Consider the following 26,100-nt stretch of genomic DNA (forward strand, 5'->3'; position numbering starts at 1 on the left):
CAATCCCATTCTTTTTCTCTCCCTCCCTCTGTTCTTCTTCTTGTGCCATGCATTATACAAGAGGGGAAAAAAATACAACACCAACAACCATGTCGCCTTTACCACTGACGTCTGACCCCAAGTTGTGGCTACCTGCATCAACATAACCAGAGATGTTCTCAATTTATTTCCCCAGCACACAAATTTCGTCTTTTTCAGTATTAATTTGAAAATCTTGGAAGTTTGTGGGATATCATGGCCATATACCCAGTGTGGGAGATTCATTTCCTGGACACAGTGTGTTTGTAACACACAGGATGAGTGTGACCTCTACCTGACTGCCTAGGCTCGGCTCTGCTAAGCCTAACCAGATACTGGCTTGGGGTCAACGCCCTCAGGAGGGGTCCCTTTCAAATATCAATATGGGACTTTTGAAATGACGTATAATGCCAATGAGGCCTTTCGCGCATGCGCAATGTGTGCGTTCTCAGTGACTCGTTTTTTATTTAAGGCACATTTAAACTGACTTTTAGCAATAGATGCAAAAGTATCCCGTCGTCTCTCTCCTTCCCCTTCTCCCCCTACCCCATTCAGGGGCGGATCCAGGAATTTCAAGATGGGGGGTGCATGAAACTATAGCGCTGGGGAGGGGGGGATAAAAGGGGGTCTGGGGGTTCTCCCCCAATACATTTTTAAAAATTGATCGTCAGAAACGGCATTTCGTGCGTTCTTGGAAGTTTCTGCAGTTCCTTGCATTCTTCCCTGGTCCAACAGTTCAGCAGAGTCGCACCGCCTGCACCCTCATCCTGGATCGAAGGGGGGGGGGGGGGTGCGCACCCCCTACACCCCCCCCTGGATCCGCCCCTGCCCTTCCTCTCCCCCTCTCTCTCTCCCCCACTTCCCTCTCACATCCCGCTCCCCCTCTTCCCTCTCACTCCCCTCACATCCCGCTCCCCCACTTTTCGTGAAGGACACCGTGGGGATGTTTAACGTCCACCAACTAATGTCGGGAGACGGGACACCCAGTTTAACGTCCACCATAGGGATGGCACACACATTGATGATTTACACATTCTTGAAACACCGGGATGATAGATTATAGCTGGACAGCTTAGAGGCGAGTGTGGCCTGTGGAGGTACCTTGAGGTCATCCCGCTCATCCTGTATGCCGAGGTCATCCCTCAACGCACTGTTAATAATCAAACTGTGAATCCATGTTGTACCAGTATGTATTACTATACGTTGAAAATGTTTAATAAAAGGAGAATCCGAATCCAAAAGGAGCACGACTGATGTCCAAGAGTGAAAAAAATGAATTTTGGAGCCATTTACCTCACCTCGAGTGGAGCCTATAATTTAATTAGTTTTATTTTTAAATCGTTTTTTCCTAATTTTGTTCTGATTTCACTCGGGATTTCGACTTAATTATTTCGGCCATGAGTTCTGATCGTCAAATATGTCATCAGATTTTGAATATCAGCTTTTAATAATCCTATATGATAATCTTTCCAGGAGCCAATCACAGTGCACCTCGCCTCACACCAGCCAATCAGCCTAACAGGGAACGGATGAATGGACAGCCATTCTTGTTATATATATGTAGACACGAGAAATTTTCGTGGATATGAGGTGTCGAGTTCCTACCTTTTCCTGTTAATATAATTAGTGATCCGTGTCAGTGGATAACACACACCACACCACACACACACACACATGCTTCTCCTTTTAGCAATAGATGCAAAAATCTAGTGTATAATCTGTCACCAAAGGTGGATGGAGGTTATGTTTTCACCCCTGTCTGTTTGTCTGTCTGTTTGTCTGTTTGTCTGTTTCTGAACTGGATATCTCAAAAATTTGTGGACGGATTCAGACGAAATTTGGTGGAGAGGTTGGGTATGTGACAAGAACAAAATGATTAGATTTTGGTGAAGATCCAGATCTGGATCCAGAATCTTTTAAGTGATTCTTCACCATTGACAGAAAGAGCAAAAAACGATATATAGCACAATATCTCAAAAAGTTGTTGACAAATTAAGCCGAAACCTGGTGGATAGATTGGATGCGTGACAAGGAAGAATGATTACATTTCGGTGAAGATTTGAATCCGAATCTGGGTCAGAGAATCTTAAAATTGATTTTTCACCAATAAGTTCCCCCTTCACATGCCTCCCCCCTTCACATGCCTCCCCCCCAAAGCCCTCTCCCTCCCACAGATCTCTCGATGTCTCCATGTCTCTCGGTCCCTGCTCTCAAATGTTGTGTTTGTGTCCTTCCCCCTCTCTCCCCATCTTGTCTACCGCTCCCGATGTTATTTGTTTTATGTGTCTGTTTGTCTTTCTGTGTGATTAATTTTCGCTCTTTCACGAGCCTCGATCTTGTATACAAAAAAAAAAAAAAAAAAAAAAAAAAAAAAAAAAAAAAAAAAAAAAAAAAAAAAAAAGAAAAAAAAAAAAAAAGTGATAGGACTAAAGCCGATATATATATACGATATCTCACAAAGTTATGTACGGATTCGAATGAAACCTGGTGGACAGTTTGTGTGTGTGACAAGGATGAATCGATTCCATTTTGGTGAAGATTTGATTACGGATCCCGATACGATAATTTTTAAAGTGATTCTTCACCATTGAGCGACGGGGCCAAAAACGATATATAACATGGTATTTCAAAAAGTTGTGGACAACCTGTAACAAAACTACGTGGATGAGTTGGTTAGGTGACAGGAATGTGCCAATTCGATTTTGGTTCAGGTCTGAATTGAGATCTGGCCGATCAGTGGGATACAAAACGTAAACTGTTCAGCCTGGCGGAGGTGTGCTCTCTACCGAGTGCCGTTCTAGTTTCTCTTGTGGCCCAGGAACCAAACAAACAATGTATTTATAACAGCTCACACTGCCCCCGCTGCCCCCCTAACCCGATTAATAGTGAATATCATCATTTTAATCCTACACTATGCATTGACAAGCCCCAGATATGACCTTGCTATCGTTGTTAAGAAGCACCCAAACCAGATACGGTCCCCCTCTTTGGAAGTCTGCCTGGATGTTGGGTTTCCAACTGCAGACGTCCATTAAATAAATCACCAAGCTTTCCATATTCACATGAGGTAATCCTGAAAGGTGCAGAGTCCACTCTCTGGCAGAGATGGTCGTAGTACGCACCCGTCCACATTCTGGGCCTTGCACCGGTCTACGTCATCAGGAGTTTGCAGTACGGGCTGAAAATCTCAACGGTCATACGTTTTGCTTTCCTGCAAACGAGGTACATCTGGTTAGCTGATCCAATTGGTGACCTAAATATTTCATATATAATTATATATGTATTCATCAATCCCCCAAATTCATCCAAATCGAATGTGCGAGTGAGCCTAGATTTGAAAACCAACTCCAATGTGTGCCTGTAGATGGGGAGAAAGTTACTTGTAATAATGTGAACAACTTGTTTTGGATACTTTTGAACTGTTACTGGATGGCATTAGCTTCACGGGGATGTTCCATAAGCACATTGGGTGATATTCGCAAAATACATCAAACCGTCAACATGTTGAAATGGAAGAATGCAAAATAAATAGACTAAACTGCTCTTCTGGAAAGGTTATCACATATTATGTTACCTATATTGACCCTACCAATAACTTAGTACCAATAGATGTTTGCCCCCTCAGATGGTACCAACATCTTGACTGGTTCATTGACTAAAAGTTCTCCAACTCTTTCATTGTTCAGAGACACCCATTTCTCGCAGATACTTCTCCAAAACTTTTGGACTTTGTTTATAAGCTTTGTGAGCCATTCCATGGAAGAATTCACCTTACCATGCTCAAATAAACATTGCTGCCAAGGGGTTCTGTGCATGCATGCTGAGCATTTCGGGACGAATTACGTCATTTCGAAAGTCTGTATTGAAAAACAAACTTAACGAATATTTTTTGTTAGACTTGCCCTGAAGGGGATGCGAGACTATTGCAACGCTCCTGTCTGTCTGTCTGTGCATGTGTCTGTGTGTGTGTTGGCAGATTAAAACAAGTTTTCTTTAATATCACAAATGACACAAAATCGAATTAATAAAATACAATATGGATAGTAAAAATATTGTTAATGAGATATTTGTATAAATACATTACATTATTAGAAATAAATATACCACAATGTTGATAGGAATCGGTGGTTGCTAGGAGACAGTAGCATGTAAAAAAACGTTATAAGTGACTGAATATTTGAAATTTTGAAAATATTTGAAATGTTTGATCCAGAGGTAGGTGGTGTGGTCGTGCTGGTTGGTGGACACATTATGTTTGAGGTAAGATGTGCATGACTTAATGTATTATCATATAATGAAATGTGGGGGGAGAGTTATAACTATGTGATAATACATTAAATCCTCTAACGAGTAAAGTTGGAATAAGTGATGTTGCATTGATGGGTTGACTGACTGCCTGGACGCAACTGAGGTCGTGGATCTACTGATGTACCATCTACTGATGTGGATTCGTGACCGAGGTTATGGATCCGCCGTTTGGAGAGGTCCTGGACTGAAAGGATCGCAACCACGAGGAAGAATGGTGCCCAGCCGATGATCCGTGCAGTCGCGAAACTAGTCAATTGTTTACAAGTTAATGTTCTTTTTTAGGTTAGGGAACTTTGTTTTGAGGTTTACAATTTAAATAAAGTTGAATATGGGTCGTTGTGAAATTAGCGTCATTTACAGCAATCCTTTAAATCATATTAAAGTTTAGGAACAACCAATACTGTACAATTAATTGTGTGTGTGTGTGTGTGTGTGTGTGTGTCCGCTTCTATATATATTTGCTTTAAAAATGCTTTTCGCTGCAACCGCTTGTCCGATTGATGCAAAACTTTAAACATAGGACGGAGTTCCCTTGTGGAATATTTTATTATTAACTTTGATGTCATAGGTCACATTGTAAGTGTCATAGGTCACAGCTATATCAGATTAAAGGGAAATATTTGGACATCATTTTTCTGAAACCGCTCAACAAAAAAATGAAACTTGGCATATGTCATCAACTCCCCATGGGGTATATCAGGTGATAACAATGATTTCATGTGTGAAGTCGTATTCCAGCCATAATTGGTTGAATTGAATTGCTTATCCGAAAAATCTGAAACTTCATTTATCTGATATGTGACCTGATGTGAGTGAAGAATTAAATGTATGATGTTCATAACCAATGCCAAATATCTTTGTGGCATAATAGTGTGCATGGTGGATACGGATATATAGGCCATAATAGCAGTTAACGATGGTATTTTTGTTTGGAGTCAGCGTGTGAGGCGAGACTTTGTGCTCTACGAGTGCCGTTCTAGTTTAGCATTTTTCATCATCAATGTCACATTTTCCTATTATGTCGTATATCCTGTTTCCCACCAAACAAATTTGATCAAAATCTTTATCCGATCAGCCAAAAAAATTTAAATGCCACATATATTTTTTAAGGACAAAAGCCTCAGGCAGTTCACAAAGTACTTATTACAACAATGTTTTCACAACCGTATAGCATTACGAACATTCTTTTAAATATCCTGATGACTTGTCTATATTCAGGTCCACTCATAATTCAAAACAACAATCTTCATTCAGATCTATGTGTTTTAAACTCTTTCGGAATACCATATTGTGTGCCGTTTTGGTGAAAAGACTGAATGATTCTGCTTGCAAACATCTCACATGGCCGAATTCTGAAATGCCCATTCATCACAGAGAAAAACTGCGAAATCGGATTCCAAAAAAGTTTCTTCTCTCAAATTCAATGATATTTTATTTTATTTTGCAAACTAGCAGGGGTAGCCAGTGTTGCCCGATGCTGTTTTAATATTTTGCCGGCTATGCCCGACGCTGTTTTAATACATTTATTTAATTTGAAGAAATCAAATTTTGTTTTCAATTTTTTTGTGGGGGCCAAAACACTTCCCTACACCCACTGAGGAATGGGGTCGAGGATCATTTTATATTATCTTTCACGTGCAGATAAAGCTATAAAGGCTTAGGCACTATGGAGCAATTAAGAAAATACAATTAAATAAATTTAAAAAATACAACACTGCGCGGCACTCACTGATGAACCTCTGAAAGTTTGATGAAGATCCGTTCAGCCATCTCTGAGAAAAATGGCAACACACAGACAGACAGACAAACATCTCTTTTATAGTAAAGATAACATATTGCAAAATAAAATCTACAGTTTTTGATTACACAAACATTATTTTAAAACGAGAAGGGCACTCAGTAGAGAGCATACCTCCGCCAGGTGAACACTTTACATTTTGTATCCCAAAGTGGACCAGAAAATCACAATACAGAATCACATTTAATCAAAATCTTCCGTCCACAACTTTTTGAGATTTTCTGCTATGTATCGTTTTTGGCCCTATCTCCCAATGGTGAAGAATCACTTAAAAATTCTACTAGCTGGATCCGGACCCGGATCTTCAATTCAAAATTTAATTGATTCTTCCTTGTCACACACACACAACCTGTCCACCAAGTTTTGTCCAAATCCGTCCATAACCTTTTGAGATATCGTGCTATATGTTGGTTTTAGCCCAATCACTCAATGGTGAAGAATCACTTACAAAATTAAATAAATATCATATCTGAATCCATATTCAGATTTTCACCAAAATCGAATCGAATCGTCCTTGTCACAGTCCCAACCTGTCCACCAAGTTTCGTCCAATCCGTCCACAACCTTTTGAGATATCCTGCTATGTATCGTTTTTGGCCCGATCTCCCAATGGTAAAGAATCACTTTTAAAATCTACTAGCCGGATCCGAATCCGGATCTTCACCAAAATCTAATCATTTCGTCCTTGTCACATACGCTACCTTTCTGCCAAATATCGTCCGAATCCGTCCAAAACCTTTTGAGATGTCTTGTTTACAAACAAACAGGCAGACAGACAGACAGGGGTGAAAACACAACCTCCATGCACCTTTGGTGGCGGAGGTAACAAGAAAGCAGCTTTTTTGCTTGAATGGAAACTGTATGGTATTATGTACTGTTTGGTGTGTTAGTCTTGCATTCACAGGTTGTCATTTTGCCTGTTCTTTGCGTTTCCTTCCTGGTGTGTAATACACACACACACACACACACACTATACACACACATGCACATAGTATACACACACACACACACACACACACACACACACACACACACACATAGTATACACACACACACATGCACATAGTATACACACACACACATGCACATAGTATACACACACACACACACACATGCACATAGTATACACACACACACACACACACACACACACACACACACACACACACACACACACACACACACACATGCACATAGTATACATCCAGTATAGACACACACCACACGATTATAAATTATGCTTTAAGATCTCGAAATGCGCTTGCTTCTTTTCAAGTTCAGATGTCAGAGAAGCCTTGATGGCAATATTGAGAGCCCTCCCTTCAACCTCCTTCATCACTTGTCAACCATCGTATTCTCCCAGGTGTTCCATAATATAGTTGCTCAGTGGTAGTTTGCACAATTGGGATAGTATGCCTGCCAGCATAATGGATGCCAATTACAAACTGCTGTCCTAGTGCTACAAGGGCAGGGTGTTGTATCATGAAGGGCTGCCTAGAATTGTCTGTGTTACATTTTTTTTTGTTTGTTTACAAGATCGAGGCTCGTGTAAGAGCTAACATTAATCACAAAAAAAACAAACGGACACATAAAACATAAGATAAAGGGAGCCGGAGACAAGATGGGGAGAGAGAGGGAAGCACACAAGTACAACAGTACAGAACGGGGACATCGGGAGATCTGTGGGAGGGAGGGGGTTTGGGGGGAGGAGGCACGGGAAGGGGGTTGGGGGTGGGAGAGGTATAAAACACATGGACACTGCTCGGACTTCCAGGAAAGAAGTCGCTATTTCAAAAAAGTGGAAAACCTTTTTGATATATAATAATCTGTCGAGATATATAATAATGAGACCATTGTCACCTGTAATTCACCTGGGACTGGGTCTCGAAAATATGTTATCCACCACCTTTGATCTAAATCTGATGCTTATTTGAGCACTGGCCTTAAAGGCTGTTTTTTGACATTTTGGAAGATGTATGAAACTCCTCTTCAAAAATCTCATTTTAAAGGGTCATCTTGTGGCCATTGTGATATGGGGACGAAGTTAATCAGCAGTTTTGATCCAAATCCCATGTTTAGCAGGAACATGTTTTTGTCGTCGGCAAGCTGACACAGACCGATACATTTTGAAAAATATCCCATTGATTTTATGTCAAACAAGACAAGTTGCAGTCCGATTGATTTAATATTATCTTGCACTGTGCCACTGATCAGTATGATAGCATGAAGCCACCCCGCCGCCCCTGTCTATATATATAATAACCACCTTTAGAGGCCATTTTTCCCCGCAAAGCGGGGGTTGGCCTTTTTCGGGAACCGTGGTTGTTGTTGTTTTTTGTTTTTTTTGACCCCTGTCTGCACTCGATTATAAAATAACTTAGGCTTAATTTTAAAATATACATTTGTTAGAATAAATTTAAAACCAATGCATTCGACAGAAGGTGATTTCTAACCACGTGGTTATTACCTCCGCCACCAAAGGAGGTAATGTTTTCACCCCTGTCTGTCTGTCTGTTTGTTTGTCTGTCCGTCTCCGTTTGTGAGCAAGATATCTCAAAAAGTTGTGGACGGATGATTTCGATTAAATGGGATTCTGTATTGTGATTTTCTGGTCTACTCTGGGATACAAAACGTAAACTGTTCACCTGGTGGAGGTATGCTCTCTACTGAGTGCCGTTCTAGTTTGTTTCTGTTGTTACCTCTGCTACCGAAGGTGGCTGGAGGTTACATTTTCACCCCTGTCTGTCTGTTTGTTTGTCTGTTTGTCTATGAGCAGGATATCTCAGAGTTGTGGACAGATTCGGTTGAAACTTGGTGGACAGGTGAGGTGTGTGACAAGGAAGAGTTGAATCGATTTTGAAGACGATTCGATCTGGAGAGGAGAATTTTCTTTGTTTTTAAAAAAAGTGATTCTTCACTATGGAGAAATACATGCAGAAACGGTATATGGCATGGTATTTCAAAACGTTGTGGACTTTGTGGTCAAAGGTTGTGGTCAAAAAGTGGTGGCTATATCAAAAAGAGTTATGACAAAGCTAGGTGGATGATTTGCTTGGGTGCCAAGAACAAACCGAGATTTGTTCAGGTTCATAGCCAGATCCGGATAACAAAACGTAAATTGTTCAGTCTGGTGGAGGTGTGCGATCTACCGAGTGCTGGTCTCGTTTATTTTGTCTTGGATGGACATGAGGAGACATGATTGTGAATTTGCTTGGACATTAGTAGACAATGAACAAATGCATATAAATATAAGCTTATGGGATTTGAACTTGAGTTCTGAGCACCATGAGGCATCATTTCATATAAGGGAATAATGATGGGAATACCCTTGTGAAACAAATCAAGCTTCTAGCTCACCTTTGACTAGCTCCTCTCCTGCTTGTGAGACCTTCTTCCGCAGTCTGTTCAAATCCCACTCTTCCCTCTAGTACTTCTCGTTAGCAGTGCACCACCACCTCAGCTCATTCTCCATCCATACCCATGATCTTTTCTACCATCTTACACACACCCTTAACCCTCCCCATCTATTTGCAGGTTGTCATGTTTCCTACACACTCTCTCTCTCTCTCTCTCTCTCTCTCTCTCTCTCTCTCTCTCTCTCTCTCTCTATCTCTATCTCTATCTCTATCTCTATCTCTATCTCTCTCTCTCTCTCTATCTCTCTCTCTCCCCCTTCTATTCATTCATACCATTGTTGTGTCCATGTGTTCTCCCACCTCCACACTGTCAGTGCATTGCCTCAGTGCATTGCCCATTGACCTCACTCACCTTTTTCTTTCCATTTTGCAGAGCAAAAACGTTTTATTTTATTTTTCAAAAGGATTACGCTTGATTTATTAAAACATCATCCTATCTATGAAATACAATTAATTTAATACAATATTGTATAAAAAAGCTAAGTTAAACTCGCTTTAATTTCAGATATGAACTTAAATTTTAATATACAATATTCACAAAGTTCACAATGTAAAATCATGTTTGCTATTGCAACATAACCTCTGTTTGCTATCATTGGGTTTGTATTTCTTTAGCGCACAAGCTAAAATGTCCATTAATACATTTTAAACTAGAATGTCACTCAGTAGAGCGCTTACCTTCGCCAGGCTGAACAGTCTACGTTTTGTATCCCACTGACAGGCCGGATCTGCATCCGGACCTGAACCAACATCTAATCAGCTTGTTCTTGTCAACTACCCAAATCATCCACCTAGTTTTGTCATAATCCGTCCATAACTTTTTGAGATATCGTGCTATATATCGTTTTTGGCCCGATCGCTCAATGGTGAAGAATCACTTGAGAAATTCTATTATCTGCATCGGGATGCAGATCCTCACCAAAATCTAATCATTTCGTCATTGTCACACACCTAACCTACCAAATTTTGTTCAAAGGTTATGTTGTACATCCAACATGTACATTCAGGCTATACCATTCTTAAATATGACTATTTACACCAAACGCTCCCTTTTTATCCATGCGATTACCGCTGAATTGTCACTTTGTTTATCTAATGATCATATGTAACCTGTGAAGCAACTGTTATCCATTGAGCTTCTTTGTTTTTTTTTGTTTTTTTTGTACACAGAATCGAGGCTCGTTTAAGAGCTAACCTATTGAACATGAAAACATGCGCAAACACATAAAACATGCAATGAAGGGAGCGGGAGACAAGAGGGGGAGAGAGAGGGAAGCACACAAGCACAACAACAGAAGAGAACAGGGACGTCAGTAGATCTGTGGAAGGGGGAGGGCTCGGGGTGGTGGGATGGGTACACAGTATAAAGCAAATTAACTTTTCTAGGAATTTCAGGAAAGCAGTTGGGGATTGAAAGAGGCGGATTTGGGGTGTTTTAACGGGGGTAGAAAAGATCAAGGTTTTGGATGGTGGAAGATAAGAGATGGTGGTGAACAGCTGTTTTGAAGACCTGGAGGGAGGAGAGGGATTGAAGAGAGTGAGGGAGTTTGTTCCAGAGGCGGGAGAAAAGAGGAATGAAAGAGTGAAGGTGAGCAGAGAGTCTTCATCTTGGCACTTTCTCCAGAAGAGGGCTGCTGACAGATCTTGTGCGTCCTGCGGGAATATTTGGGGGAGAGCAGGGGGAGCAAGGCCGGAGAGGAGTCGGTAGAAGACAGAAAGACCACCAACCTGCCTGCGGTGAGAGAGAGAAAGGCCCTTGCAATCAGCTTCATCACGGGAGATTCCAATGATTCTGAAAGCTTTGGTTTCAACCGCGTGAAGCCGAGCTAGGTGTGAGGCAGGAGCACCGGCCCAGAGGGGAGAGCAGTATTCCATTGAGCTGAGGATGAAAGCCTTGTATGTGGTGAGGAGCTCAGAAGTGCCCAGAAAGGACTTCGCACGACGGAGGATGCCCAGTTGGCGACTGGCTCTGGAGGCCAGCTTGGAAATTTCTGCTGACTAGGGAAACAAGACTTCTGATTTGGAAAGCAAGGGCTTAGGAGTAGAGCAAATTATGGAAGGAAATAAGTTACAAATGATAATTATTCATATTGTTGCTATTTAATAGCTGTGACACTTTCTGTTGTGAAAACTTGTAATATCATGTGTTTTGTTTGTTTTATTCTTAAATCGATAAAGGGTATATGGATGGCACTGACTTTTCATAGGTAGAATTTTGGGCCCAGCCCAAGGTTTCCCTGGGAGCGTTAAGTAAGATTCACCCACTGTTCTAAATCGGGCTTCTAGATCAGACCAGGTTTGCAGATTACCTGCTCCATGAAGGTTGTTGCTGACACATCTGGGGGTGTTTTAAAATAATTTAAAATCTGGTAGCAATATGCTCGTTTTTTTGAAAGAGCGTGATTTCCAGATGCTTAGAAATCTTCATACTTGTGTCTCCACTCAGATTTAAATCACCACCTCTGGTACACCAGTTCATTGTCCTCATCACTGTTTAGTAATAGTTGCTTTTCGTTGCCAGAGATGGCCATTCTCATGTGATGTGTGAACACCTGGGTGTATTCAATTGTTTACAGTGGAAGAGCTGCTGCCCGCACAGCAACCACACTCCGGTGTAGCAAGCAGTGTAACTTGGTATTTAGGAATGTCCGAGCAGACCAGACCACATGCTACCTGAGGCTTTGGACAGGAATTTTAATTCATTCAGGGTGCCGGTGATAACTCGCCTACTATTTTAATATTTTAACCTCTCCCAGATATTGCTAGCAGATGGGTCCTCAGCGTAATGTCAATCTGAAGGACAGCACACTTTTTGATGCAGCATTCTCCTTTTGAAGCACCAATCCAAAATGTTATAGTCGAGCCAAGAATCAAACAGACTGGATAGCTCAAAGTTTAATGTGCTGCCTCTCCATCATCCTGTCAGATATGTCCTCACCGCTAGGCTACCCCTTTACCCATCTTGCAATTTCCTCTCTGTTGTTTGGTTTTCTTTACATTCTAACTTGGGCATTGTGTTTATTGAGATCTGGCAAGATATCAATTTGGGTTGCCAAATTGGTTTAGAATTATAGTATCTGGATCTGTGCTCTGCTAAACTCAGCCCTGCTAGAGATGCTACCTGGTTTTGATCATCTAAGCCTGCAGTCAGCAGTCTCCAGCCTCAATGTCAAACCTGCAAGTTTCTGATGATGCATGATGCTGTATGCTGGCTAAACAAAATGTATTTCATGGTTTTTCCATGATTTTTCTCTCGTTCCTTGTCTTTGCTCTTATCCTTGGTCACCATCACACCCTTACTCAATGCTCCTAGATCCAACTTTGCATCTGGAGCGTCTGGAGGAGACTCTTGAGCGGTTACAGGATGTTGAGGCTGCGAATCAGCAGTTGAGCGAAGCGCTGGAGCGGGAAGTCACCTGTCAGCGGGAGCATGCCGACCGGGACAGGTAATACACACGCACACACACACACACACACACACACACACACACACACACACACACACACACACACACACACGTACAAAAGGCAGGTACCTGTTTAATGTCTGCAATCATTTATCAGAGCTAGTCAGTACCTGAAAGTGTTATTGTATCCACCCACAATATCTCCTGGGAGCTCCATTATCGCCTTCATTAACACACTCCCACCCTGCACAATAGTGAATGAAGAGAGGCTAGATAAAATAATTATCATGGACTTTTGACTCGATAACATGGTCTGATTAACATGTTCTGAGTAGGGCAGCATGGTGGTTGAGCCAGCGGACATTGTTCAAACCTACAGCTGTCCCTTGCCATTCTGGATTGTGTTAGTGTTATATTTTAATCACTATCTGTAGCACTCCACTCAAACTATATGGGAGCTAAAGTAGTCACACTGACATTTCTGGTACACCCAACACTCAAAGTCTAAAGTCCGCATCTTTTTGGGAATCAAAGGCAATTTCCACAAGTAAACTCCTTGTCTCTTTGCTTCATAACAAAATCTTGCACAATCAACTTTTCATCTTGCTCATAACCAGCAAAACTTGTCACCTCTTCAGAGTTCATTGAGAACTTAATAATCTAACATCTATACATACGTATATATATATATATCTTTAATCGCAGTCTGCAAAGGCTTGAGTGCCATACAGATGCCTTTTAGTTTGGAAGTGATGTGTTGGCATAATTTATGTACATGATGTCAGTGTTATGTCATAGGGTCAGCATGCTTCTTTGGTTAAATATATTCATATATAAGCTTATACACACAGGCTCGACCTGTGTCGTGATTGGGCTATCTTGAAAAATATACATTTTAATTGTCATATCAGCATTTTTTTTTGTATGCAGAGTCGAGGCTCATGTAAGAGCTAACACATTAAACACGAAAACATGCACGAACACATATAAACCACCTTTAGAGGCCATTTTTCCCCGCAAGCGGGGGTTGGCCTTTTTCGGGGACCGTGGTTGTTGTTGTTTTTTTGGTCCCCTTTTTGAAGCAATGTTTTACGGCCAGATGCCCTTCCTGCCGCCAAGCCTTTTTGTCACCTTTTTACGACAAACAGGGAATTACCAGTGAACTGGTACTCAATTTGCCGACCTCGGAAGGTATGACAGGCTGAGTCAACCCCCCTGGCGTTAATTCAGCGATCGACCGGGATTCGAACCCAGGATACTAGGATCCTAAGCTGGCACCCTAGCCGCTAGCCCAACACCAGGGTCATGCACGAACACATATAACGTACAATAAAGGGAGCGGGAGACAAGAGGGGGAGAGATAGGAAAGCATACACACACAACAACAGTAGAGAACAGGGACGTTAGTAGATCTGTGGAAGGGAGAGGGCTGGGGGAAGGGGGGAAGGGGTATACGGTATAAAGCAAATTAACACCAATAGGAATTTCAGTAATTTAGTCGGAGATTGAAAGAGGTGGATTTGGGGTGTTTAAATGGGGGTAGAAAAGATCAAGGTTTTGGATGAGGGAAGATAAGAGATGGTGATGAACAGCTGTTTTGAAAACCTGGAGGGAGGGAAGGGTGTGGGAGATTGTTCCAGAGGTGAGAGAAAAGAGGAATGAAAGAGTGAAGGTGAGCAGAGAGTCTTGATTTGGCAGTTTCACCAGAAGAGGGTTGCTGGCAGATCTTGTGCTTCCTGCAGGAATATTTGGGGGACAGAGCAGGGGGAGCTAGGCCGGAGAAGAGTCGGAAGAAGACAGAAAGACCACCAGCCTGCCTGCGGTGAGCGAGTGAAAGGCCCTCAGATTCAGCTTCATCGCGGGAGATTCCAATGATTCTGAAAGCTTTGGTTTCTACAGCGTGAAGCCAAGCTAGGTGTGAGGCAGGAGCACCATCCCAGAGTGGAGAGCAGTACTTCATCAAGCTGCAGATGAAAGCTTTGTATGTGGTGAGATGCTCAGGTGTGCCAAGGAAGGACATTGCACGACGGAGGATGCCCAGTCGGCGACTGGCTTTGGAGGCCAGCTTGGAAATGTGGTTTTCCCAGGAAAGATCATGGCAGATAGTGAGACCCAAAAGCTTCTCGAAAGAAAAAAAGTGACAGAACTTCTCGGAGAGGATTGTTGAGAAAGTAAATGGGAGGATGAGAGGGTAGTTACAGAACTTCGAGCCGGTCTTTTCGGAGAGACATCGTGAGAATGTGAGATTTGTCAAGATTGGAAGACATGTTCTACTTTTTTTTTCTTTCTTTCTTTTTTTGTATACTGAATCGAGGCTCGTGAAAGAGCTAACATTTATTTCACAAACAAATCAACCAGACAAACAAAATATACAAAAAGAGGGAGCGGAAGACAAGATGGGGAGAGAAGGGGAAGCACACAACCACAACATTTGAGAGCAGGGAGAAGTGTGGGAGGGAGAGGGCTTGGGGGGAGGAGGCGTGGGAGTGGGGGGGGGGGGGGTGGAGGGGGAGAGGTATAAAACACAAGGGGACCGAAATTAGCGGGGGTAGAAAAGATCAAGGTTTTGGATGGAAGTTTGTTTGGAAGTTTGATAAATAAAATGTGTTATAATTATCATGTTTTATTAAAGAAACAAAAAGAAATTGTATTTTACAGTATTAATGCATGGAATTTCAATATTTGGTGTGACCACATTTTTCAGGCTAAACAACAGGTATCTGTTTTGGAATGCTTTCCTGCAATTTTTGGAGAAATTCCATTGGGAGGTTGTTCCATGTATTCTGCAATGTTTCCCGTAATTTGTCCTTTGATTTTTTTTTTTCATTTTTAATCCTGTCGAAATAAACCCAGACAGCTTATATGATGTTGAGGTCATGGCTTTGAGTGGACCATTCTAATAGTTGTAGAGATTCTGACTCTGCTTTTCTTTGTAAATCTGTTTTCACGACATTTGTGTTTTGGGTCGTTCTGGTTTTTTGAAACAAATTTCTCACCAATTAGCCTTCTTCCTGACAGGATACCAGGTAAGGTGTAAGTTGATTCAGGATGATTTCGTCTGCAGACTGTTTTTCTTATCCGTTGCCAAAATTGGATACCTCAAATCGTCATCCTTCCAGCACTTTTCCAAGTTGGATTTCATCTGGTTTATGGTCGTACTCATGACTACTTCTCTTGGGAGACTGTCGCAGGGTGTGACGACTGGTGTTTTCCTTATCTCCTTCCTGCAGTTACTCTGAAAAAGTTTGAGTTTGTGTCCTTGGGTACGGTTGCACTGCGGTCTGCTGAAGAAATGCTCCTCTGGAATCTTCTCAAAGTAGTATTGGTTTTATGGTGAAGTCATCAAGTTTGTTGATTTCATAGTCAGCATTCGAATTGTTCTGCCCATAGTGAGTGACTTTACATTTAGATTAGTTGAAGGGGAGTTGCCATAACTGCAACCATTCAACCAGGGTGTCCACATGTGTACTCTTTGCAATTTTTCAATGGCCACATCATTGTCGACTGGAGCAAATGCCTTTGTGTCATCAGCAAAGAGGGCAACCGTCTGGATGACAAAGTCAGGTAGGTCATTAATAAAGATGAGAAAAAGGATGGGATCAAGCACCGATCCCTGTGGTGTTCCACTGGTCAACTTCTTCTATTCTGGCCCTCTGGATTATGTCAGTCAACAGTGCTCTTATCCACATGTGGATATGTCCTCTAATAACGTAGTTGTACATCTTCTGCAGCAATCTCTCATGTGGGACAATTGACGATCAAATGTCTTTTCGAAATCTATATAGATGCAATCAAAAGGTATGTTATTGTCTGTGAATTTGGTCTAGTTTTCCATCATTCCCAGTGAGTAGCACATGATCTGGCTGTTAGAGACTAGGTCACTGCATTCCATGTGTTCTGCAATCACATATCTTACTCTCTTTACCATGAACTAACCAGCAACTGAGTCCAAACTATCATGATGATAGTTGTCTCTTTCTTCTTTCGGTCCTTCCTTATAGATTGGTGCAACATCATGGCTTTTCTCCAGGTGGATATGGTACTTTTCCCTCAGCAAGGTATTTCCTGCAGATTAAGCAGAGAGGCTCACATACTTGCTCAGAATGGATCCCATCTGGAACTGGAGACTTGTCTGGTTTCAGTTGTTGCACCGCACACACGAAGTGAAGAGAGGGGCTAAGCTGGTTCATGTTTTGAGATGTTTCAACATTAATTCTTCAGTCACTTCAATGTTCTCTAATGTATCGGTGACATACGGAGGTCTATAACTGGTTATGGAATGGAAGGAATATCCTCAATTGTGAATACACTAGGTTGGCTGGCAGAATTTTCTTGGTTGGCTAGGTTGGCTGGCAGTTTTACATGAGTTCTTGCCATGTTTGGTTCAGTGTGTTTGTACATGTGTCATGTGTACATCTACATGTTTAATGTACGTGTTGTACATGTTTGATCAAAAACTCAGCGTGTTTGTTTGTACATCAAGGTGGTACATGAGTTCTTGCCATGTTTGGCTCACCGTACACCAGTGCGCATGCAGCTGTGATCCGAGAACGAAGATCTTGCAGGTTTTCCACCTAGATGTTGTGGAGAACACCCACAGAAAAAAAATCAACGAGGGGTTATGTTTGGTGATCGTGGGGGCCGTGTGAATGGTCCGTCTCAGCCAATCCAGCGACCTGGAATGTTTTCTTTCAGGATAGCTCAAACGACTAAGGCCTAATGAGGGGGAGGGCCATCCTGTTGAAAAATGATATGGGGTTGCAGGTCTTCTATCTGTGGGAAGGCGAATCCTTCGTCTGTGAACATGACCTTTTTCAGGTAATCTTTGTCATCCCCTATGCGACTGAGCATTTCCAAGGCAAATGTCTTGAGTTTTGGTCCATAATTTGGTTTGATTTCCTGTGAATCTGCACCTTGTAGTCGTAAAGCTTCAGTCTTTTATGCAAGATCCTGTGTACAGTGGTGGTTGATAGTCCCAGTTCTCTGGATGCGCGTTGGATTGATGTTCTGCGACTTTGTGGAAATGATTCACACACTTGTTCAACATCTGCTGTACTTGTGCTTGGTCGGCTGGTACTTTTCTGTTTCCGCCAACTTTCAGTCACCTTTAACCTCTTGCACCACTCTCTGATACTATTCCGCGATGGTGAATTCCTTCCATACCTTGTATGGAAATTATGCTGAAACTTGCGTGTCGGATCTCATCTCGATGAACCATTCGACACACTGAGCTTCCTGTGGAGTCACCATTTTCTTTTACAATAAACCACCAGACCTGAAAATAAAGAAAACTTTGAGTTTCTCTGTCATACAATACTCATCAAATACTCAACAAATACAATACTGTCAAAACTATGGTTGTATCATTTGTGGTATTAAACATAATTAACAACCAAAGTTGTCCAGGTATTTTTGGAACACTGTGTGTGTGTGTGTGTGTGTGTGTGTGTGTGTGTGTGTGTGTGTGTGTGTGTGTGTGTGTGTGTGTGTGTGTGTTGCTTTATCTATTGACCCACACATGCTTATTCACAAAGTACGTATGCAGAAGCGCCAGTATTTACATTAACACTTTCACAAAGTAGGTAAGCAGGCGTGACAGTATTTTCATATTGATATTGTAGCCCAACCCTGGTGTCGGGCTAGCGGCTAGGGTGCCGACTTAGGATCCTAGGATCCTGGGTTCGAATCCCGGTCGATCGCTGAATTAACGCCAGGGGGGTTGACTCAGCCTGTCATCCTTCCGAGGTCGGCTAATTGAGTACCAGTTCACTGGTAATTCCCTGTTTGTCGTTGAAGGCGGCAAAAAGGGTTGGCGTCAGGAAGGGCATCCGGCCGTAAAACATTGCTTCAAAAAGGGGACCAAAAAACAACAACAACCACGGTTCCCGAAAAAGGCCAACCCCTGCTTGCGGGGAAAAATGGCCTCTAAAGGTGGTTTTTTTTTTTTGTAGCCCGCACCTTGAGTGGCCTTTGACCTTGTGAAGGATTAGCCCCATAAATCTAATACCATTTTTAGCAGTATTATCAGAGTAATATTCACATTGGAAGCTTAATTTGCTTTTGACGTATCCTTGCCCAAACTTTTCTCTTGAATCTTATGAAGCAACCACCCTTGCTGACTTGTTGACTTTTTCTGGGTTTAGACGGCTGCGTGAGGCCCAACTGGGGCTGGCTGCAAAGCTGGCTGAAACAGAGCGGCACACTCGGAATCTTCAGGCAGGTGGGTGAAAATCAGTGATCAACTTGCTCACCATAGCTTTCCCTGTATCGATCAATTAGTTCCTGATCTTTTGCATTGCACGTATCGACTTGATATCCACCTCAGAAATATTTTGTACCTTAAAAGGTACAATCTCTATAATACAAATGCAAAGAATGTTTTACCTCTCTTCTACCCCTTTTCATCTCCTTCCAACCTCCTTTTTTTCAAATACAGTGTCGAGGCTCATGGAGGAGCAAGAACACAGGACATATCAGGACATAGAATCAAAAGAACAGTAGAGAGGGGGGAGGTGGGGAACTCACCTACATCAGTGTTGAGGGACAACATAGAGGGAGACTTGGAGAAATAAGGGATGTGGAGAAGAAATAAGAGGTACATGCATATATTTTTCCATTTTCTGTCTCTTCCCCATCCCCCACCTTCCTTTTTTTTCTCATTCAATCCCCTCCTTTTGCCTTCCTTTTCTCAATTTTGTTCTCAATTTTTTTCTCAATGCACCTTTAATTAACTCCCCATTTGCATATGTAACATCAACAATGCCTCTAAATTCAAGCTTTGAAAAAAATACGTTTATTTCTACCCAAAACTTCCTGTGATCCATTAAAGAGGTTTTATCATCCTTAAACAGCAAAGTCATCATTCTTCAACAGCCAGATGCACTATTGTAGCTGCTGCATCAAGCACTTGAATTGGATTCTAACTACGAGCTTTAAGAGGGCATGGCCACCCACCAGGCACCGGTAAAGTTAAATGAAAAACTTGACTCCAGCACAAAAGCAAAAAGGCAAGCACAGCGAGCGATAATAGTGATATGTATGTATGCGTTTGGCCCGTGGGTACTGGCCCAGAACATGGAACTGCAAGCTTGCAAGACTGTGCCGCCACCAGCTTGATTGTCTGACTTTTAGACGGCTGTGTGCTTATAGTGATGAAGCAAAGAAAGGTCTCTCTTTCTTTACTTTTCTCCCTCTCTCTCTCTCTCCCTCTCACTCTCTCCCTCTCTCACTCTCTCTTTCACTTTGTCTCTAACCTTCTCCCCCCTCTTCCCATGCACACTCAAAATCGTTTGTTCCTGCACATTGGATGGTCTGATTCGTTGCAAAGCAAGAATATGTTTATAAATGCGACTGCCTCCATATTGTTTATGGTGTGTGTGGCACACAGTTGTTGAAAGGACACATGAGGAGGTATCAGAGCTGAAGGTAGCCAGCAGCACAGTCATGGCTGTAAAGTGAGTCCTATTGGGGTTTTCATTTCTCATATTGTACTCTCACGTTTTCACCGCTAGCACCATACTTCCTGCACCACCGTTTTCTATAAGAATGGTTTCGCTAAAATAATTGCATTCTCTTTGATATAACTCCCAAGTCATCGACATATTTCTGCCTCTCCTCTTGATTTTGAGAATAAGATCAAATGTGCTTCGTTGTGGAGGGGATAGAGGGTTTTCAACTCTCTGCATCAATGTCCATCTTGAAAGGCTATTGTTTCAATGGTTTCCTTACAATGAATATCTGTTTATTGTTTTATTCTGTAATCTTCATGCATTTCTCTTATTTAGAGATTGATGTTTTTTGTTGAATCAATAAATGGTCAATATGCAAAATATAAATAATATGCCAATCTCTATTGTTCTTCTTTTTCATTTTTCACTGCTTCTTCTTTATCCTTTTCCTTTCTCATCTTACTTTATCACTTCCTATTCCCTTTTATTCATTCCCTGTCCATTATTATTTGAACACACCCTTCTGCCATTTTACCCTTTGGTATGTAAAAATTCCCCCAGGCGTTATCTTTGCTTCTTTACCCTCTTTCCTTTTACCCCTTCCTCCTTTCTTCTTCCTCCTCCTCCTCCTCCCCCTCTTCTCCTACATCTTCCCAAATTAAAACAACATATATAGCTACTCTGTATATTTCTTTTTTTTTCTCCTATTTTTAAAATTCCCTGTATTCATGCTATTTTACCTTTTATCTTGTACAATGTCATTCTTGGTTTAATCTTACTTCTCATTTACAACACTGTTCCTTGCACTTTATTTCTTGTTGAGGTCATTTTTCTCCCTCTCATGTCTTCCCTTTCTTGGCTCCCCAACAGAGCAAGCCATGCGCCTCGCCTTGCTTCGCCCGGCCCAGATGGCTCCAGGCAGGTACGGAGGCCAGTTTCTATGGCAACGGACGGCGGCAGCGGGTGGGAGGGCTATTTCAGTTGGGTGTCTGAGCCTGTGGACATGCAGCCAGTTTGCATCTTGCGACGCTGCTTTTTTGCTTTTCCTTCCTCCTTTAACCCACCGTGCTTTTAAATGACAGCATAAACGATCATATTCGCAAAAACCATTGGACAATGCACCAATACTATAGACAGCTGTTTATTTTGAAGCTCAGCAACTGTGACAGCATACAATTAATATTGCTTTTGCTCTTCATGTTTCAAAAGAGATCATTTCATTTGACTGAGAACTTGTATAATCTGTAGCTGATCAGGATATTCTTTGAAAATATAAGTGTCTTTTATTTTCACAACCAAGGTGGCTGAAATGGTAATGCTTTGTCAATATGCAGTAAAGACGATGGTTCGTCACCAATTGTTTTCACAATTGATAAACAATGGTTGGCAGACTGTTCTCTTCATAATGTGTTTCTTTCTGAAGGGTGGAGGAGACGCTCTGGCTGATGAAGGAATCCCGCAAGACGAGTCAGATGGCGCCAGGGAGGGTGGGCCAGCCATGCTGGTTAAAGAATCGGATCAGGGTATCTGCAACCGGAACGTTACCAGGGCACACACGGTGACTATTCTCCTGACCCTATGGTAGCTAATTATCTATCCATAAGTTCATCCAGAAAACGGTGAAAACAGTTGTTGCTAAACAAACCAGCGATAGCGCTTTCGCTGTTTTTGTTTATGATTTCGCACACTTGAACATCTGTAACAACCTCGATGACCATGCCTCCCACATTCTCGCCTCGTGTTAAGTTGGGCTAAATCACGGCAGCGCCATCCGGCTCCGGATCTCTGTTTCCGCGGCGCAATATGTATTTCTATTTTTATTGTCGCTGCACGAACCTGGTACGCACGCTCGCAGGAAGTTAATTATGCCTGCCTCCCAGCCGCCCTGCATTTCTATTGTATGTTGGGGCACAGTACTGATTGCTTTAATGGCTCTGGGTGAAGGCTCGAGTTTGTGGATAGATTCTGCTTTCACTTTTTCATTGCTCAATTTTTTTGTGACATTTATACAAGCCATTGTCAAAATAACGTTTGTGACAATGACGATGATAAGTTGGTCGCTGGAGGAGGATATGCCGAGCCTTTACAGCAAAATTGCATTGGTTGACAGGTCAAGTTCAACACCTAGTCAAATGGTAATGTGAGAGTAATTTCCAATATTTTTTTTCCCAGTGGGTTGATGGTATTAAGCAGTTATTGTTTCTTCTTATGGGAATGTCTTCTGTTTTCTTTGACAGGCCATGCTAAAACAAAGATTCTTGAATTTATTTTCGTTTAAATGCAAATGACCTTTATACTTGAACAATACCACAACAACAACAACAACAACAATACAACAGGCATTTTAAGGCCATTTTCCCTGCAAGAGCGGGGGTTATGCCACTTGAACAATACCACAAAGATAACAAAAATCGAAACAAACCTATCATGTGAATAATCGAATTCATCTTAGGTGATTCTGATATGCACAATTTTGTGAGCATAATATGTCAGGGCAAAGGTTATATGTACAACACAACTTGATGTGATGGCACCTCTAATCAGAGAGATTTGTTGGAATTCAGAGTATGGTGAGAGAGTTGCACATTTGTTTGTTCAAGAGCAATGAAAATAACCTTCATGTGGAACTCCGTATCCCAAAACAGTATTACCAAGAAAACCTTGGGTAAAAATACGCTGCTCATAACACAGAGGAATGTTAAACGTTGAATATTAGGCATCAGTAGACTATTCAAACAACAGGTTTTATCAACTGAAGGTTGACGAAGGTGTGGTAACCGCTGTGGGAATCGAAATCTCGTTGATTTAATTTTGTTGTGTTCAATTTTGTGTTTGTATGTCTATATGTCTGGTTGTATGTGAGTTCTTGGAAGCTTGGAGGATAACCCAATATACAGTAAAGTAGCGTAAGCTAAAGGACATGGGTTTTACCTGCCATGCAGCCAAATACTACTGTGTTCAAAAAGTATCCGACCTTTATTTTTCGTGCGTAAAAAAAAAGAAGCTAGAGAGGCGTTGATTGGTGCACGTATGTAGGCGATCCTAATGCGCACGCGTGAATTTTTTCCCACCTGCAGAAGCTGTCATTCGACGGCAGACCGCCGATGAGTGAGGACATGTAAGTGAGCGCCGTCGGATTTTCGTTTTTGACAAAATGACGGAAAAACTTGAACAACGCTACTGCATCAAATTTTGTGTAAAGCTTGGCGATTCCCAAGTGGAAACGATCCGCAAGATTCAACATCGTTCATTCCATTATGAAGGAGGATTTGGGCTTCAGGAGAATCTCAGCGAAATTCGTACCAAAGCTGCTAACGATTGAGCAGAAGCAACTCCGTTTGGAGATCGCACAGGACATGCTGGAGACTGTGAACAGCGATCCCAGCTTCCTCAACACAGTGATCACTGGCGATGAGTCCTGGGTTTATGAGTACGACCCAGAAACCAAGTTGCAGTTTTGATGCAAGTTTGATGAAACACAAAATTTGATGCAGTAGCATTGTTCAAGTTTTTCCGTCATTTTGTCAAAAACGAAAATCCGACGGCGCTCACTTACATTTCCTCACTCATCGGCGGTCTGCCGTCGAATGACAGCTTCTGCAGGTGGGAAAAAATTCACGCATGCGCATTAGGATCGCCTACATACGTGCACCAATCAACGCCACCCTAGCTTCTTTTTTTTTACTCACGAAAAATATAGGTCGGATACTTTTTGAACACACTACGTATAATGCCATGCAATCAAAGCAATAGGTCCTACTAAAAAAACAAAAAATACATCTTATACGTATTGTCGCGTGACTACCCTTGGTGAACACCGTAGGGTAACACGGATGACCGATTGCGAGACTTTACACTCCCGAGGCGAAAACTCAATGGCGGATTCAAGCTCAACACAAAGTTAAACGCGCGGGAGGCCAGACGCAACGAGCTCCACAGCCTTATCTATTAAAATGAAACACCCAGGAAACTGCGTTCAAATATGTACAGAAAATAATATAAGGATTTATTATTGAAAAGTAATAACAGTGAAAAAAACACGCGCCGGTAATACTAATAACTAAATCGGGACGTCCCCACACGACTGATATCAAACACAAAACGAGGGAGATTAATTACGAAAAGAACACGTCACGTCGTTCAAAATGTACGCGGATTCGGGCTTATCTGGTCTTTCGTCGTCTTTGTGGCTGCCGTCCAACACCGCTCCTTTCGGCCCGATCGCACACCTCGCTCCAAGTTCCACGGCCCTCTGCGTCCGCCTCCAAGCGCCACCAGGCCTCGTCGGTCCAACGGCCCACACACACCACGAGCTCCTTTGCTCCAACGGTCCACCGCAGGGCTGCACGAAGCAACCAAAACCAAGTGCCAACTGCAACGAGCTGTGGTCACGAATGTTCAACGAACCGTGTCCTGTGCCAACTCCGACGAACTGTGCAACGAACCGTGTCCTGTGCCAACTGCCACGAACTCTGGTACGGAACTGTAACAACGGAACGAACTCTGCGACTCAACTCTCTCAACTCTGGACTCCACTCGAACTGAACTCAACTCAACTCTGGACTCCACTCGAACTCTGGACTCCACTCGAACTCAACTCTGGACTCCACTCGAACTCCACTCGAACTCCACTCGAACTCTCTCAACTCTGGACTCCACTTGAACTCGAACTCTGGACTCCACTCGAACTCGAACTCTCGAAATGGCGTCCGACCGTCGCCTATATTGGTGGCCGATGACGTCACATTGGCGCGCTCCTCAGCCAATCATAGCCTCCCAACTCGCCCAGGTCACGGCCTCTGCGGCATGCGACTCCTGACATCTCCCGTCCGTGACCCCGCGGTCCTGGTGTAACACGTGCCAGCGAGGTTGGTAGGCCTTTGAGGTGCGCAGGCGAGGTTTGTCGGCCTTGGAGGTGTAAACGGTGGCGGTGTATTGTGGCGGTGTTCTTGGCCTGGTTGGTGTCCATTTATTACGAAGTCAATGTCAGGGAAAGGGAATTATTTAATGTTGCACTAAGGACCTAACTAATGTTTATGTGGTTTGCAGTGCCATAAAGGACAAAGGTTTGATTACTAGGTGATACTCACAGGGGCGTTACCTTTAATCCCTCACTATTTAACACTCGAATCTCCAGGTAGATCCACACTCATACATCTTACCCCGACAACCGCCTGAACATCAATAACTTATTACATGTAGAGTCCCTGTCACGACAGCCGAATACCTACCTATTCAGATCTACCTAGCTCTAGATGTTGCATTACCAAATTCATAACACAGCCCCCCCCCTGGAACCGTAGCTCCTGCAAGGTTCACCGCAGGGCTACCATTCCAGCCTTAACACTTACTGTCACACACTTAATTAACCTATGAAATAAATCAGGAAGGGCTGTGGGAAGTGAGTCGGACTACCTACCTACACTTCCTTAACATGCTGAACCCCTTAACCATCATGCAAGTATGTACATCTTCTTCGTTGTTCCTGTGGAGGGAGGAAACAACAACACACAACACTAACTTAACCACAAAACTTAACCATCTTTCCAAAACTCAAAACTCTAACCTTTGTACATACCCCGGTCTACAGACCGCGTCCCCCGGTGGATGCCACAAGACTCAACCTTACCTGCGGGGCCATCCCCAATGCATCCCCCTAAATTTCCTCGGGCCCTGTCCAGATGTTACAGGTGAGTGACACGGCT

General features: G+C 42.6%; 1 protein-coding gene across 2 annotated transcripts in view; it reads left to right on the forward strand.

Moving 5' to 3' along the window:
• The window catches only part of LOC137439577 (homeobox protein cut-like 1), a 436,829-nt gene that overhangs the window by 315,662 nt on the left and 95,067 nt on the right, over positions 1 to 26,100 (forward strand). For both annotated transcript variants that reach the window (XM_068135458.2, XM_078768104.1), the window contains exons 5-9: positions 12,854 to 12,986; positions 19,091 to 19,167; positions 20,335 to 20,401; positions 21,266 to 21,317; positions 21,819 to 21,953. In XM_068135458.2, the coding sequence (XP_067991559.2) occupies positions 12,854 to 12,986; positions 19,091 to 19,167; positions 20,335 to 20,401; positions 21,266 to 21,317; positions 21,819 to 21,953 (464 nt within the window). The remainder of the gene's footprint in view (positions 1 to 12,853; positions 12,987 to 19,090; positions 19,168 to 20,334; positions 20,402 to 21,265; positions 21,318 to 21,818; positions 21,954 to 26,100) is intronic.

This window comes from Myxine glutinosa, chromosome 14 (assembly GCF_964187855.1).
Source record: "Myxine glutinosa chromosome 14, kmMyxGlut1.1, whole genome shotgun sequence".
In the NCBI taxonomy this organism is placed as follows: domain Eukaryota; kingdom Metazoa; phylum Chordata; class Myxini; order Myxiniformes; family Myxinidae; genus Myxine; species Myxine glutinosa.